The 18229-nt window shown below is 38.8% G+C and overlaps 2 protein-coding genes across 2 annotated transcripts; both read right to left on the reverse strand.

Annotated features, from left to right (window-relative positions):
• Positions 1 to 351: 351 nt before the first annotated feature.
• LOC102811159 (olfactory receptor 56A3-like) lies at positions 352 to 1299 on the reverse strand. Its single transcript, XM_006870205.1, has one exon. It carries the CDS (start codon positions 1297 to 1299, stop codon positions 352 to 354), a length of 948 nt encoding a protein of 315 aa, XP_006870267.1.
• Positions 1300 to 10910: 9611 nt separating this feature from the next.
• LOC102811553 (olfactory receptor 56A3-like) lies at positions 10911 to 11858 on the reverse strand. Its single transcript, XM_006870206.1, has one exon. It carries the CDS (start codon positions 11856 to 11858, stop codon positions 10911 to 10913), a length of 948 nt encoding a protein of 315 aa, XP_006870268.1.
• Between the last annotated feature and the right edge of the window lie 6371 nt (positions 11859 to 18229).

Raw genomic sequence — 18229 nt, forward strand, 5'->3', positions numbered from 1 at the left:
AGACCAATATATGTCCACAGCTATATTTAAAAATAGTAAGTATTAAGTGATAGTAAGTAAAATATTAAGCTGAGATACTTTCTCTACTATAGAACTTATTCTGAATTTTCACATTTTGGATGAACAATATCATAGAGATTGGAAAAACGTAAAAATATTATAGACCTCTTTGCTTGGGAGCAGGGTCAGGGTCTGAAGAGGAGGAATACAGTTAAGAAATTATTTCATATTTAAACTTGTTTTTCTCTTTGTAATTATGTCTCTGAGCTATGGCTTTAAATCCAATTTCTCATAACTGAAATATATGAAATCATAGTTTAGGAATTCAGGGAGCAAGTTCTGTTGCCTTTATTACCACCCTTTCTTTAGTAATCTTTGGATTCCTTGCTTGATTTCCTGGGTTCGCACCCCATAAACAATGGGGTTGAGGGCTGCAGGGATGACATGATAGAGGACATTGAGCAAGACTGGCACATCAGGGGAGACCTTCTTCTTAGCCACATGAGTGAGGACCAAGACCAGGAGGATGGTGCTGAAAAAAAGGATAAGGATGAAGTGGGAGCCACATGTGCTTAGAGCCTTAGTCACAGCTCCCTCAGCCTTGAGTTTCAGCACAGCTCTCAGTATGAGGGTGTAGGAGAGGAAAATGAGGATGAGGTCAGATCCTAGTAGGGTCCAACCTCCAGCAAATTGGAGGAGACGATTGATGGTGACATCATCACAGGAGAGCCTGGAGACAGACATATTGGCGCAGATACAGTTCTCAATGACGTTTCTCCCACAGTAATGGAGTCGGGCAGAAAGGATGGGAACAGACATGGTAATAAGGGCATTTCTGGCCAAAATAAAAATAGCAGCCTTGGCTACAAATTGGCCAGTGATGATGGATGGGTACCGAAGTGGATGGCAGATAGCCACATAGCGGTCATAGGCCATGACCATGAATGTGCAGGACTCCATGCCCAGGAAGCAGTTCATGATGTACATCTGGAGAAAGCAGGCAAAGAAGCTGATGGATCTGAGATCAAACCAGAAGATGACCAGGACCTTGGGTATGACGGTGAGACAGAGTACAATGTCCAGCATGGAGAGGATGCTGAGAAGATAATACATGGGCTGGTGCAGAGAGGCCTCTAGTCGGATGGTGATGAGGAGAACAGCATTGGCTCCCATGGCCAGAAGGAAAAGGAGGCTGAGGGGCAGGGACAGCCAGAGCTGCCAGATTGGAGAGCTGACAAAACAGTTCAGGAGAAATTCGGAGATCCCAGAGGAGTTGTAACCATTTTTGTAAGATGTCATTTTGTGGATTTTGTTTGTACAGCGTTTCTCTTGTGACCTAAAAAGTTAGGATTAAAATTAATTTCTAACTTTATATGAAGGAAGGAAAAATTAACTTAACTGGATGCAACTGATAGTTTCCAGCATGTTATTTTGCATTAGCTGGAGATTTTATGTATTAATACAGAAAATCCACTGAGTTTTTTTGAAAATACTGTTTCCACATTTCTGAATATTTCTTATTTTTGAAAGATGCCATAGTATTAGGCATATAAAGTTATTTTAAGTAGACCTGAGGCAGTGAGTTTTGCTATTGAGGAGTGGGATAAAATACCTATGTTGATTTCAGTAATGCAGAGGTGATGAAGTTTGATCTTTAAGATTTCCTTTCACAATCTTGTTTTCCAGCAGCAGATAATGTCTAGCATACCCACACCGGAGTTTATTCAGTGCTGTCACTTCTTTATCTCATATGCACCTGAGATACTGGACACTGTGCCAGGTGCTAGGGAGCAAAGAAGTTAAGTTCTATTCTGATGACCAAGGAAGTGACAACACTGTAATGGGACTGGAAATGCGGAAGTATAAGAAAAGTGAAAATGGCAACGAAAGCAAGATGTCTAAAAGCTTTTGAGAGTGTAGGTGAGGCTTACCCATTATCATTGCATTGATTCCAACTCACAGTGACCCTATGGACAGAGTAGACTTTCTCAGTGGGATTTGCAATGTCACAAATCTTTGTGGAAGCCAGTCATCGCATCTTTCACCAAGTAGCTGGTGAGTTGAACCCACCAATCATTCAGTTAGCAGGTAAGCTCCTAAACCACTGTGTCATCAGGCTCCTTCTTAGTTATTATGTGTCGCTGAATTGGTTCCAACTCATAGCCATCCTGTATAGGGTTTCCAAGGAGCATCTGGTGGGTTTGAACGACCCATCTACAGTTCAAACTGACTTTGTGGTCCAGTGTTCATCCTAAGTGCCATACCAGGACTTCTGGCTCCTTCTTAGGTGAGGATTGTTGTTGTTGTTGTTGTTATGTGCCGTGGAGTCAGTTCTGACTCATAGCGACCCTGTACAGGGTTTCCGAGGCTGGACATCTTTATGGGAGCAGAAGCCTCATCTTTCTCCTGCGGAATATCTGGTAGTTTTGAACTGCTTACCTTCTGGTTCACAGTCCATTCGTAACCACTACACTACCAGAGCTCCTTAGGTGAGGATTAGATTCTCTGAAATGAAAATAAAGTATTTCCAGGACTTCCTTCTGATGAATTTTAAAGGCTAAGAAAAATGAGTTGCCTTGTGATGGTGAGAGGCAATGACAGAGAAATATTTGTCATCAGCCTTTCTGAAGTCTTTTATAACATGTTTTGCATGTTGATAGGTCTGTCCACATTGTTCTGCTTGAGTGTCATCTAGTGGAATGTACTCTCTTTCATCATTACTTAGCTGTGATTGTTTCACATCCATTTAGATAGCTGGTAAAATACAAGAATGCTTACAGTGTACAGAATCTCAATACTTACTAGGCATGGGACTAATATATTGTTGTTAAGTGCCTTCTCGTTGGTTCCAACTCATATCCTCCCTACATGGGTTTCTAAAGCTGTGAATCTTTACAGGAGCAGAAAGTTCCATCTTTCTTGTGTGGAGTGACTGGTAAGTTTGAACTTCTGACCTTGTGGTTAGTAGTCCAGGGTTTTTCTACGGCGGCACCAGCGTTATGCTAAAATCCAGTGGGATCTTTATCTAACTGAATCATTAAAACAACCCTGTGAGATATGTCTTATTTTTATGACTTTGTCAATGAATGAAATGAGATGAAGAAAGCTTTAGCAAATCCCAAAGCTAAAGAGTAAAACTTGCAAGCTGGATGCAAACTTGTTCTTGAGACCCAGTTGTTAGTCACTGTTGCTCAGCAACTAAGGAGTATAAATTGGGCGACCTCCCAGGATTCCTCTGAGCACTTTAAAGTTGTGATACTGGATTTGATTACTGAGTTCTTTGTTGTTGTTATGTGCCTTGGAGTCGGTTCGACTCATAGCGACCTTGTACAGGGTTTCCGAGGCTGTAAATCTTTATGGGAGCAGAAAGCCTCATCTTTCTCCAGCAGAACAGCTGGTAGTTTCGAACTGCTGACCTTGCGGTTCTCAGCCCAATTCGTAACCACTACACTACCATAAGCAAGTACAAGTCTAGTCCTCAAGTGTCATGATCATTTTTGAAAGTAAAATTTAGAAGTAGAGAGGTGTTTTTAGAATTACTGTTGTTGTTGTTGTTGTTAAGTGCCATTAAATTGGTTCTGACGCATAGTGACCCTGTACAGGGTTTCTGAGGTTATAAATCTTTCCGGAAGCAGAAAGCCTCATCTTTCTCCTACAGAGTGGCTGATGGGCTCGCACTCTAATATTGTGGTTGGTGCTAGTGCTTTTCCTAAAAAGTCACCGTACTTCCCGTTTTTTGAATGGGGGCTGAGTAAATAGGAAAGAATTTTAAACAGAAGTTTGAACCAAGAACAAAAATATTCTTTCAATCATCAAAACCTAATTAACTACTAAAATGTTTCCTTCTATGTGAGCCCTTGCTTTCATACCTCCAGTTCTTTTTGCTTTCTTTTTTTCTTATATTTCATCCTTCTTATCAAGATGACCCTGAGAATTGCTTGATCAGCAAAGGATGGTGGGTATTACCAGCCTCTCTTATATCCCCAACTCATCTTTTAATTCTTTTTGATGTTCTGCTTAAAAAAGGGGTTCTGACTGATTAGTTTTAAAACCTTGGAGACAAAAGTAGTTTGAAGCTGTATCGGAGGAGTTTAGATAATTTCCCAATTTTACCCGCTAAAATTAAGAATAAAAAAGCAAACCAATTGTACTCACGGTGGCTCCATGTGTGTCAAAGTAGTACTGTGCTCTACAGGGTTTTCCATGACTGACTTCCTGGAAGCTGATCACCAGGTCTTTCTTTCTAGGTGTCTTTGAGTGAACTTGAATCTCTAACCTTTTGGATAGCAGTCCAGACTTGCACCATATAGGACTTCACCCACCCTCTACCCACCTCTATTATATTTGACTGCATCCAGCCACAGCAAATGAAAATTTCAGGTTGTCAGATTCGGAAATATTGCCTTCTAGTACATCTTATTTTTATCTGCTTTGTGTAACACTATAAAGTTTCACTTTTAGGCAATAATTCCCACCTTTGCCAAGCTGGATTAAGGATCCCTGCCAGATTTCTGAAGGTCCCAGTCACATGGGAACACCTCTGCCGCAGGAAAGAGGATCCATAAAGAAGCCTAGAAGAAGCAGAATGTTCTTTCATTTCCTGGAAAGTTTCAGAAAGATTATTCACAGTACTAGGATATATTTTTTGGAGATCACATACTATGACTTTTCTATTATTTATTTCTTATCTTCTTGCTTTTTCTTTTTCCTTCGGCCATTCATTAAATAAACATCGAGTACCTTCTCAACTTTAGAGTTAAGTTCTTGACTATGCACTTATCTATTTCTCTCCCTCTTCCAATTTCCATCTGTAATCAGAACCAACCTGTAGCAGTAGTAGGACTGAGTCCGTACAGCTAATTATTTCCTTCCTCCATCAGGGTCATGATGAGAAAGTGAGACCAATATAAGGAACCAAACCAAGTCCTGCTCCCAGGTTGCTGATAGACCTATACCATAATCCCCTGAAAGCACAAACTTTGAGATTTAAAAGGAATATTAACATTTGCTAGTCCAAGGAGCTCTGGTAGTGTAGTGGTTACGAATTGGGCTGCAAACCTTAAGGTCAGCGGTTCGAAACTACCAGCCGCTCCGTGGGAGAAAGATGAGGCTTTCTACTCCCGTAAAGATTTACACCCTCGGAAACCCAGTATAGGTCGCTATGGGTCAGAACCGACTTGACGGCAGTTAACAACAACAGTCCAATGGTGGTCATATAAACTTGCAAAATATTCCCATCAGTTTATCCTTCAAATTTTTATTAATTTAATCTAGAGGCTGAAGGAAATTGCTTTTTCTGTCAGACCTTTTTAGTACAAGCATTTCAGGTTTTAGAAATTCTTTAGGTCCAACTAAAATATGTTATTTTCTCCTCACTCAAATTCTTAACCAGTCAATATTTGCATACATTTTTTTTTTTTTTTTTCTTTTAGGGTTTCTAAATTTCCAGATACTCAGTCCTTCCTCTGGGTTCCACGTTTTATCTATCACAACACAACAGTTAATTTGTCATGGACCAGCTTGTGTTTATCCATTTCCCTGGTATATCAAGCATTCAGAGGAAGCCAAAACAATAAAGAAAGGCCCTCTTGTCACATAGGACACAGTCTCTACTACCTCTGCTAAGATTGTTCAGATACCCTGGACTCATGAAAGGATAGGCTCATACCTTTGGGCTGAAGAGACAGAGCCTTTCTGCATTCTGCTTAGACTTGGTACCCATGCTTCTCAGGTTCCTCTCCAGGTTTCCTTTCACAGAATCACCTTGGAAAGATATAGTAACATGGGGTATGGCTCCACTCATGGGGCTTCCACTACATACTGATATATAGCTGAGAGTTTTCCAACCTTAGTGGCCTTAGGGACTTTTCCCAAGGGGAGTTTATCCATCTCTATTCACTTGGGATGGAGGAAGAAATTAGGAATAGCAAGCCCACAAAACAGATATAAAGGGAGGAAAGAGAAAGAGCTTCTTGGGGTATAGTCCTGTGCGATGCTACACTGTTTTTTGACCTGCAGACATGAGTATTTTCCTTGGACATTAGGGACTTATTCATACCCCCACGCATTCTTACACATTTGCATATATACACTCCGCCCCCTCCAAGGGTACAATAGATATGCTCAGAGAAGAACAGGTATTACCATCAGATGATATTGATAAAAGTATAATGAAACAAAACAAAAATATATACTTATTGAGATATAAAATGTTTTTTTCTACAGAGGATATTCAAATAAATGTAATTTTGCTCCAGTGAATGACAGAAAATGTGATTTGATTTGAACTCAATAGTTGTTTTGATAAATAGTTTGTTAATTAGTTTTTCTTTTGTTGAGTTGAGCTACTCATACTCCTCAGTCATGGTACAACGATACAATGAACTCTTTTAGCTTTATGCTAACAGTTTTATTCATTAATCTGAATATTGAAATACTAGGAAACAATTCTCACCTTTGCCAAGCTGGATTAAGGATCCCTGTCAGATTTCTGGAGGTCCCAGTCACATGGGAACACCTCTGTTACAGGAAAGAGGATCCATAAAGAAGCCTAGCATAGTGGTTACGAGTTGGGCTGCCAACCTCAAGGTCAGCAGTTCAAAACTACCAGCGGTTTCACAGGAGAAAGATGAGGAGTTCTGTTCCTATAAAGATTTATAGCCTCGGAAACCCTGGGCAGGGTCACTATGAGTCTGAATCGACTCCACAATACTTAACAAACTTAAACTATTATTTAGCATCTAGCCCTAAGTCTCAATTCCTATCTTCCCTTTCTCTAAAAGGCACACATTTTATTTTATTTCATATTTACATTTCCTTTGTTGCTGTTGTTATGTGTCATCAAGTTGGTTCCCACTCATAGTGACCCAAATAATGGAACTGCTGGCCTTGTGGTTATCAGTTTAGTGCTTATTCATCTATGGATGTGTCAATAATAAGGATTATTTTTTTCTCAATTCAGTAAGTGTTTCATTTTCAGAAAAGGTACATTATGTTATGAATATACTTTTCTAAGTTATATTAAACTTTTATTTGAGAAAAACATCTCTGTGGCTCACAGTCTCTGAATAAGGTCTCCAAATCAATTACCCTCTCTGACAAGCTGTTTTCTCATACTTGACCATGAGTGATGGATATTCTTAGAGGGAATTCTTTCTCGACTTTCCAACTGCTTCACTTCAAAACATCTTTATATACCTCCTCTCTTTTGTTTCAAACAGACTTGCCCCTCCACCTAAGCTGCTAAATTCATTTCCCAGCTCAGCTTTTCACTCCTTTAATTATCTCCTCTCTGCCTTGTATTCAAGTTCTCCTTGTCCAGTAAATCGTCTGATTTTGCTTACAAGGTTATGAAGAGACCTCACTGTCTAGCAATTTATCTCTTATACTTTATGTGCCTTATTTCAGTGTTAGAATTACATGGAAATTTATCTGATTGCCCCCGATTTATCCACCTACTATCTTTTTAAAATTTTTATTTTACAGAGCAAATTAGTTTTCCACTTAACATTTCACATATATTTTTCTTTGCAAAATTGGTTACAATCTCTTCAATATGACAGCACTTTCGCCTTGGGCTCTCTGTTTCCATTTGACCTTCTTTCTTGTCCTTTCCTGCTTTCTGAGTTTTGTTTTTGTGCAAACCCGAACCTTTTGGTTTCATATGGTTTATTGCACTGAAGAGTATATTTCATTCTTCATAGTTTAATTAATTTTTTATTGCTGCTGTTGTTGTTAAATGCCTTCGAGTTGGTTCTGACTCATAGCGACCCTTTATAGGGTTTCTAAGGAGTGGCTGGTGAGTTTGAACCATGGACCTTGTAGTTCAAACCAACCCTGCGGTACAATGTTTTATAAGCCCATAGCTTATGATTTTGAATTTTGCTTTACTTTTTATTTTTCCCCTCCTTTTATGTCCAGGACCTTCTATTGTGGCCCTGATCAAAATAGATGTACTGATAACCAGTCTAGCTTTGCTCTCAGGCTATGGGGGCTCTGTTTCAAGTGGTTCGTTATTCATTTGCACTGTTTCCTTGAATATTTGATTTTCTTCACTCTTCTTTGCCTCTGATTAGGAGTGAACAATAGTTGTGACATAGATGGTTGCTGTTGAGTTTTTGTTTTTTTTTTTTAACTTTTTATTGTAAATTGAGTTGGAGGTTTACAGAGCAGATCAGTTTTACATTCAACAAATCATGATATGGTGCTTCATGATATGGTTGCAACCCCCTCCATGCACCAACAGTTAACAACATTTACCGCTATTCACTTTAACCACTGCATTCCTCCCTGTGTCTCCTGTCACCCCCATCTTTCTTCTGCTAGCCTTCTTCCAGTTGAATATTGCCTGACCCATCACCCATGTCAATGCTTGTTTACTCTCTAGTCATGTATCATTTCCTTGTCCCCCTAAAACCGTCATAGATTGTTTCTTTTATCAAGAAAACCCCCTCTCCGTTTTTCCCCCCTTAGTTGTACAAAACCAAAGCCAAAACCAAAACAAACAAACAAAAACCACATAGGGATATATAATCGTTTAAACAACCACAGGGCATATTCTAGAAGCCAGTCTCCTGGCCACCTTGTTGTTGAGATTTTAAGAGCAAATTATATCACCAAAGTAAGATGAAGAATATTGTCTTTGCATACTCTTGTTATATGAGAGTACTGGTGTGGTACTGTAGGGTAAGCACTGGATTTCTAAAGGAAAGGTCAGCAGTTCAAACCTACCAGCTGCTCCTTGGAAACCCTATACAGGATTGCTATAGGAGCTCTGGTAGCATAGTGGTTATGAATAGGGCTGCGAGCCACAAGGTCAGCAGTTTGAAACTACCAGCGGTTCCATGGGAGAAAGATCAGGTGGTCTGTTCCTGTAAAGATTTACAGCCTCGGAAACCCTGTGTAGGGTCTCTATGAGTCCGAACTGACTCCACGGCACATAACAACAACAACAAACAACATGCGTCAGAAACAATTTGTCTGCACTGAACAACAACAAAAACTCTGTTATGCCAGTTGGTCTGGATGTTCCTCAGGACTGTGGTCTTAAATCCTTAAGCCTAGTGATTCATTCCTTCAAGATATCTGGTTATATTTTTAATTTTCCACTCAACACTCTTAAAAAGAAAAAAGACAAACCATTCCAAGATTCTATGTATCTGCAAATATAGTTCAAATATGTAAATATAAATCTAGTCTTGCATTGTGTGTGTGTGTATACATAATTAAAAAAAAAAATTATGTAGTCACCCTGTTCCCCATTCAATCTGTATGCTGAGAAAATAATCCAAGAAACTGGATTCTATGAAGAAGAAAATGTAGCAGCAAGATTGGAGGAAGGATCATTAACAACCTATGACATCTAGATGACACAATCTTGCTTGCTGAAAAATGGATAAGAAATACCGTAGATGAATTGATGCATTTGAATTATGGTGTTGGAAAACAATATTGAGTGTACCATGAACTTTCAGAAGAACAAATAAATATGTGTTGGAGGAAGTACAATCAGAATGCTCCTTAGAAGTGAAGATGACAAAATTTCACATCTCACAGTTTGGACATGTTGTAGGAGGGACCAATTCCTGGAGAAGTACATCAGGCTTGGTAAAGAAGATGGTCAGTGAAAGAGAAAAGCCTTCAATGAGATGGACAGACACAGTTGCAGCAACAGGGGACTCAAACATAATAACATTTGTAAAAATGATGCAGGACTGGGCAGTGTTTCATTCTGTTGTGCCATAGAGCAGGAACCAATTCGATGGCACTTAGCAACAACAACAACATCCTGAGACAGTGAGATCAAGTGATTTGTTACTAGAAATACAATTTGTGTGTGTATGTGTATGTATGTAAATTAAGCAAGGACTACAACCCATACTTTGCAATTTTCCATTTAATACTTTATTAAGCTGCCACGTGTCCTCCATTACCCTCTTTCAATCCTCACCATTCTCAGATTTTCCATTTAAGCATGTACTTTGGAAATTCAGTTTTTTGTGGACCATCTAACCATGTTTTGAGCTCAAAACAATAGCAATGTGTAATTCATCTTTTGTGACATCAGTCGCTCATAGAATTCCCAGGATTGTGTGTGCTCAAACTCTGTTCAATTAGAAAATAATGTTCAACTGGACTATTTTATATATCAGTGTTATTACTTAATCATATGTTAAATCCTTTTAAACCTTTGTCTCTTATCAGAGATATGTTCACATATTATAAGACGTGATGCCCTGGATTCAAAGATAAACAATGGCAGACCTCAATGAGGAGGAAGATTTAGGAGTCTCTCCAATGAAACAAAACTCATTTCTTATTGTTTTCACACACATGCACACACACACAAAACAATGATGTCATTGAGTGCTGAAAGACAAAGTCTTAAGTACAGACCAGTGGAAACTTCTCATAATTTAGGAATAAACTTTAAACTTTTAAGCTTTTTTTTTTCTTTCTAGTATGCTACTTTCAGAAAAATAAGAATAATACAACACAAACAAAATAATATCCAGAGCTATATTTTCAGTAATATAAAATCCACAAAAAATTAGCAATAGTATTTTAAGGAACATGAAATTTTCTTTATAGAGTCTGCCAAAAACATATCAGAATTCTAAACATTAGGAATTTCTTGTTGTTAGGTGCCATCGAGTTCGTACCAATCCATAACGACCTTATGCTATACAATCATTGAAATAAAGGTGAAAGGGTTCAGGAGATTCCTAGTAGAGAAATGAGAAAAAGAGAAACTTTAAAAATACCCTGAAGGTTCAGAAAAGAAGTCACATATCTACGTTACTCAATTTGAGATTATTATTCGTAGACATGAGTATCAGCCCACTCATCCATTACTGACTTGTAAATCATCATACTGTAAGAATTCAGAGGTCTAATTCCGGATGTTCATATTACCACCCTTTCTTCAGTAGTCTTTGGATTCCTTGCTTGATTTCCTGGGTTCGCACCCCATAAACAATGGGGTTGAGGGCTGCAGGGATGACATGATGGAGGACATTGAGCAAGATTGGCACATCAGGGGAGACCTTCTTCTTAGCCACATGAGTGAGGACAAAGACCAGGAGGATGGTGCTGAAAAAAAGGATAAGGATGAAGTGGGAGCCACATGTGCTTAGAGCCTTGGTCACAGCTCCCTCAGCCTTGAGTCTCAGCACAGCTCGCAGTATGAGGGTGTAGGAGAGGAAAATGAGGATGAGGTCAGATCCTAGTAGGGTCCAACCTCCAGCAAATTGATAGAGGCGATTAATAGTGACATCATCACAGGAGAGCCTGGAGACAGACATATTGGCACAGATGCAATTCTCAATGACATTATCCTCACAATAGTAGAGTCTTGCTGAGAGAATGGGAATGGGCAAAGTCATAAGGGCATTTCTGGCCAAAATAAAAATGGCAGCCTTGGTCACAAATTGGTCAGTGATGATGGATGGGTATCGTAGTGGGTGGCAGATGGCCACATAGCGGTCATAGGCCATGACCATGAATGTACATGACTCCATGGCCAAGAAACAATTCATAATGTACATCTGGAGGAAACAGGCAGAGAAACTGATGGATCTGAGATCAAACCAGAAGATGACCAGGACCTTGGGGATGACGGTGAGGCAGAGCACAATGTCCAGCAGGGAGAGAAAGCTAAGCAGATAGTACATGGGCTCATGCAGAGAAGTCTCTAGTCGGATGGTGATTAGGAGAATGGCATTGGCCCCCATGGCCAGGAGAAAGAGGAGGCTGAGGGGCAGGGACAGCCAGAGCTGCCAGCTGGGAGACCTGACAAAACAATTCAGGAGGAAGTCTGAAACCTCAATGGAGATGGTGCCATTTTGCTGAGCTGTCATATTATATCATATATTTCTTTTACTGATCTGTAAAATTAGGATAAAAATTTACTACTGACTCAAGATACATGATGACAGAAGGATTTTCTTTAGTTGGGTGCAATTATGCAGAACGAAGTGAATTTATGTTTATCCTTTGTGTCATGCTAAGGAAATATTTCTATGACTTTAAACTAAAAAAAGGACTAAGGTAATATGATTTGTTTACATATACTTTTTGTTTAATTTTTTTTTTTTATAGAATTGTTGTGTCTTCATAGAAAAGAAAGAGGAAGAAAACTAATTAGCTGGCATATGAATATTAATTGTAAATGTTTCTATTTCTCATTTTGCAAACTTGAAGGCATACTATATTAGGGATCACTTAGTTTTGAAAAGTCTGTCATTAGGTTTAACATCAATTAAAGAATCAACAGGTTAATATAGAAGAGCAAATGAGTACAGTATAGGGCATATTAGCGTACTCATTAATGTGTATTGTTTGAGAACTTTTTTCCAGTTATATCTGTGCATGTACATGCATTGTGTTTTTGTTTGGGGGGTTGTGTACAAATTGAATTTCTTACTATGCATCACATCAGAAAAGTTTATAAAGCATTCGCAAGAATTCTGTTTGCTGTCCACATACATACAAACTAAAAAATTAACAATATCTTTTAAGAAAGAGACATTAACCTGGAATCATTGTATTGCTCTGTAGTCATCCAGATGATAGTTAAAAGTTATATAAATCCATTTGAAGAACAAAAACTAAGATTTTTGTATATTTCCTAATTTGTACTAACAAATTTCTTCTTTGTTTTCCTTTAAATGACCACATAGAGTACAATAGCTGCAATTTAGCTGTCAAATTATACCCAAATAACTTAACAAAGAATGCAAGAAATGATCCCACTCTCCCTGACACTTTCTGGCCTCTCAGCTATATTTATCTTGCTTTAGTTGGATATTTTATAAAATAATACACAGGAAAAAATTTAAATTCTATTCATTCTATTTGGTGGGTCTGGATTGTATCTTTCCCCCCTCTATTTATTAGATATTTGTAGTTATTGGATTCTTAACTTTTAGTAGAAGCAGTCTTCTTTAAAAGAAGACTAAACATCACTATGAAGATATAACCCTTGACATTAAACCAGATGAAAAGTTGTTTCTTCTTATTGTGGGTGATGAAATCCATCTTTAAAGTCCTTCTGTCCCCCTTTCAGGAGTCCTGATGGTGTTAGTGGGTAAGTGCAACAAATTGACTCATAGTGACCCTAAGAACAGCAGATTGAAATAGTACCTCGTCTCTACCAAGGTGTTATTTTATGGGTTTAGAAACTCTTTTCATCAGATATATAAGTGTCTTGTTTTTCAATCATTAGACTAACCAAGAAAACACAAAATTAGATATCAGTTATTTTTGGAGCTCTTTCTAATTACTGGGAACAGTGCACATATTTTCCAAGGCTGTATGTCCAATGCAGGACTGGGCGGTGTTTGGTTCTGTTGTACATAGGGTCATTATGAGTTAGAACTGACTCAGTTGTACCTAATGACAACCACATTTCATTTAGTTGTTCAGCATCCAGTTATATCCTCTTTACAAATGAAAGAACTAAGGTCTCAAAACCTAAGTCTTAACTACCCATGCTATATAGTGCTAATCTTAATTCTGCCTAATACACAGGGTTGAATTGTATTCATTTTTTAGGACACTTCAGAACCTAATAATTGTATGTAATAATTACTTGATTCTTCAACCATGATATAATTAAGTTTTAAAACTGTGATGTGGAAAAATTGGTTTGGGGTGGTGGTAAACCAAGAAATGAATGATATTTTTATAGATGCTTTCTTGTAGGGTTCAAATAATACTTTTTGTTTCTAGCTATGCTTTTTATATTCTCTAAATATAGTTCGAGTCAGCTCAAGCGGTTCCTCTCAGACTCAATCTTACCCAATAAAGACACTCTGTTAGGTGGGAGAATGGGTATTCTCTGCCAGTCCTCTTCCTTCAGTCCTACCGATCCTCCAACTCAAAGCAAAATCTTCTACCCAACTGCTGTCTTCTAGAGATGGTCCCTCACACCTGATTTATAGAACATATTTTGCTTTGCTAATAGTCAAGTGCATGAGGTATGACCTTGACTCCTTTGAAATTACTTTTTAAACATTATATAATTTATGACACTCAATGTTATCAAATGGGGAGTACAGTGACTCTATAGGATAAACAGTGGCCTGCTAACTACAAGGTCAGCAGTTCGAGGCCACCAGCTGTTCCATGGGAGAAAGATGAGGCTTTCTGATCCTACAAAGATTTTCAGCCTCAGAAACATGATATATGCTTGCTTTGATTTGAAACAACTTGAAGGCACTTAACAACAACAATGAAATAGTAATGACTATTTTAACAATTTATATTTTCTATAAGCAAGTTGAGATTCATTGGCATTATGTGTCCTTTCCATCATTTAAACTGGTACGTTTCAAATGTGGATGACATAAAAGTAGAAGGAACAATTTCTTCAGGCTCAAGGCCAGTGAATATGTAAATACATTTGCTTTCTGTGTGAAATAGAAATGCTTAGACTATTTGGAAATTCTTTTTGTACCCATCCTGATGCTCCTACAATATTGAGGGTAGCTTTCCAGAATCTAGAATCCCTGTTTTCTGTCTACCTGTAACTTCTGCTTTTGTTTGCCACACTGTTCCATTCCCTTCTTAGTCAACTATTGTATGTGTTGTTATGTACCATGGAGTCAGTTCCAACTCATATCCACCCTGCGTAGGGTTTCTGAGGCTGTAAATCTTTACGGGAACAGAACGCCTCATCTTTCTCCCATGAACAGCTGGTAGTTTCGAATGACTGACTGATGGTGAGATTAGCAGCCCAATTAGTAAACACTGTGCTACCAGAGCTCCTTAACTATTGTATGAGGGACCTTTAAAAAGATCATGGGAAAAGTTCATTGTCTTTTAATTCCACTGTTCCATAAACTTTTTGAATCCTCCTTGTATTTTGTTTCTTCATATTGTTTTCCTGAGCTCATCTCCTAAGGGAGAATCTTGTTAAAGGGATCAATAAAGATTACAAAACTATTTACTTAGTCATAGCTTCTGATTTACCTTCCTGTTTCATTCACAAGAGGAATATCTCAATCTCTATTCCTCTTGTACCGTGGTTCTGTGCTTTGCCTTGATGGAATGGTCTATTACAAATATGAAGTTCTAGAACTGGAGAATGTCCTTAAATTAAAAACCCATAGAAAATAATTTTAAGTCTTGAGTGGAGATTGAAGTACCTTTCTGTGCCCATGTACTATGTTCATTAATCTGCTGTTCAATTTTCTCTTTGAATCAATTCACTTGTAAGTCTGGCACATGAACTGATTAGCACCTGCTAAGCCCAGGACTTGCCACAATTCATCCAGCCCCTATTAGCCTTGTTGTTGTTTTTTTTTCCCCATATCTTTGTTCCTCTTCTCTTCCCCTGTTCCTTCTCTCTGTAAAAATTTTGCATTTAATTCTTATAAATATGGACCCCAATTCTCACCATCTCACATCTTGGAAGCACTCCTGAGAGAATTGAAAATGCCTTGTTTGGAATCAGGGACAATCTTGGATTGATCTTTGGAGGGCACAGCCACATAGAAAATCAGACAATTCAGACATCAGTATCTATAGGTAGCCTAGAGAAAGCAGTATGTTTTTTGTCTTCCCCAAAGCATTGAGATAATTACTCCTAGCACTAGGATTAGATTTGAGGAAGACACAGGAAGATTATTTCATGTATTTCCCTCACTTACTGCCTATTCTTTCCCCCTTTTTGATGTTCCTCCATATTCAAGCCTAAGAGTAAACTCTTTGAGAACACATTTGTTCTTTCCCTCTCCTTTTTCAATCTTAGTTTACAATCAGATCTTGCTAATGACAGATCTTGCTAAGGAAAGGCTGAGGAAGCCAGAGAAGTAGAAGGTCTGAGAAGAAAGCAGAGACCATGCAACTCAAGCCATTTTTACAGCTGCAGAAGCATTGTTTTAAGAAGTAGAAAGATCATTTTAGAAGAAAATCCTTGTAAATGATCATCTAGTGCCATAGAATTTAGATAGGCTTTCAATCATCTCTCCTAAGCCTACTTTCAGATATTATTGAATATATCCATAGACAGGTAGTTTATTGCATTTTTGGTCATAATTTTTTGTTTGAGGCTGTGCTTATTTGCCATGGAGTCAGTTCCTATGTATATAGATTCTATATAGGTTTTCTGAGTCTGTAAATCTCTTTGGGAGCTGAAAGTCTCATTTTACTTCAGGGAGCATATGGTGGATTAGAATCTCCAACCCTGTGGCTAACAGTCCAGTGTGTAACCCATGACACCACTAGGACATCTGGCTCATATTATTATTATTTAGAGATTCTTTAGATTTAATTGAAATCAGCTCAGCTACTTCCTGAGTTATCTGTGGTTTTTGTCTCTTGTCTATGAAGTGACATAGACTGAATTTGATTCCTACCCCATAATTCAAATACTTTCTCAATAGATTCCTAGGTGATGCATTTCCCAAATCTCTAACCATGTCCAGTTAATCTCCCACAGACTAACTCTAACTTCTCTGCATCCCTGCACTACCAAGTAGACGGAGGAGACTAAAAGAGAGAAGAGAGTCCTAGAGTTATCTATCATGTGCCTTGTGACCTGAGATAGTTCACAGTTGCTACTATTCCCCACCTAGGTCAACACCAGTGTCTCAGAAATTCAAAGGAACACAGATCTGGACTGAAGAGACAGAGCCCTCCTGTTTTCTGGCTAAGTTGGGTATAACAACTCCCTACTCTTTCCTCAGGCTCCCACTTCAGGGATCCTGGTCCAGATTCACTTACAGAGGATGTGAAGCGTGGGTTCTGGCTCCACTGTTGTTGGGTCTCTGGTTAGTTCCTGAAGTATCAGGGACAGTTATAATCCTGATGCTTCAGGGACCTTACCTTCTGGGAACTTTTCAAATCTACTCCCTTGAGCTCAAAGGCATTTCTGGACAGATAGGCAGGCTGATATTAGAGGAGAAAGATTTGTTTCATGCCATTGATTGCAATCCCCACAATGCATGGCATTTATCCCATTTCCTTCCTGAGTTTCTCATTCCCATTTGTTCTTCTTTCCTATCTCTTCATGTCTTCCGAACTTTGTGTATGGGCAGATACTGCTCTTTTGATCTCAAATGGTTGATTGTTTTAAGGAGTGGGTACCCCCCCGATGTTGTTTACCTTATGTTTTTGTTGTTGTGAAGTGCCGTAGAGTCGATTCTGATCCATGACAACTCGGTATAGGGCTTCTAATGAGCAGCTGGTGAGCTTGAACCACTGACCTTGCAGTTCAAATGACTTTGAAGTCTGATGCATTAGCCCACAGTGTCACACCAGGACCCCTGTTCACCTTACTAGTCCTGTCTATTGATTTACTGAAAGTTGAAACATAGAGGTGAGTTCAGTTACATTCTTGATTTTTTGAAAAAAACTTTTTTATTTTAGATTGAGTGAAAGTTTACAGACAAGAGTATACGTTTTATGTTCAACAAATAATACATTTTGCTTCATCTCAATGCACTCCCCTTCATGGAACAACAATTATCCTACTTCCTCCCTGTGACTCCTATTTTCATTTCACCACCTTCCATCCCTCCTCATCTTTGTCCTTAAGTACATGTTGCCCCTTGGATTTTGATTGATTGACTGTTCCATCATTCGTAGTAAGTACATAGTGGTTATGAATCAGGCTGTGAACCTCAAGGTCAGCAGTTCAAAACTACCAGCGTTCTGTGGGAGAAAGATGAGGTGCTCTGCTCCTGTAAAGATTTACAGCCTCAGAAACCCCGTACAGGGTCGCTATGGGTTGGAACTGACTCTACAGCACATAACAACAACAACATACCGTACTAGTGTTGTGATTCTCTCCATATACCCATCTACTTCTTGGATGAAAGTTTGGCCATGAGGGTGAGTTCCTTTTCAGACCTGAAGGATGGTTGAGGACCATAGTCTTAGGTTCCTCCAGTCTCTTTCTCCAGCAAGTCTGGTCTTAATTTTCTTTGAATAATTTTGAGGTTTTTTTTCACTCATTCTGCCATTGTATTGGGATCTTCTAATGTGATCCCATTCAGAGCAGTTGGTAGTGTTTTGGAAGAAGTGCAACCAGGGTGCTCCTTAGAGGCCAAGATGGCCAAACTTCATCTCTCATACTTTGGACATATTGTCAGGAGGGAACAGTTGCTGGAGAAGGATATCATGTTTGGTAAGATGGAGGGTCAGACAAAAAGAGGAAGACCCCCAACGAGATGGATTGGCCAGGTGGCAGGATCGATGGACTCAAGTGTGGCAACAGTAGTGA

The sequence above is a fragment of the Chrysochloris asiatica genome, unplaced genomic scaffold, assembly GCF_000296735.1.
Source record: "Chrysochloris asiatica unplaced genomic scaffold, ChrAsi1.0 scaffold00140, whole genome shotgun sequence".
NCBI lineage: Eukaryota > Metazoa > Chordata > Mammalia > Afrosoricida > Chrysochloridae > Chrysochloris > Chrysochloris asiatica.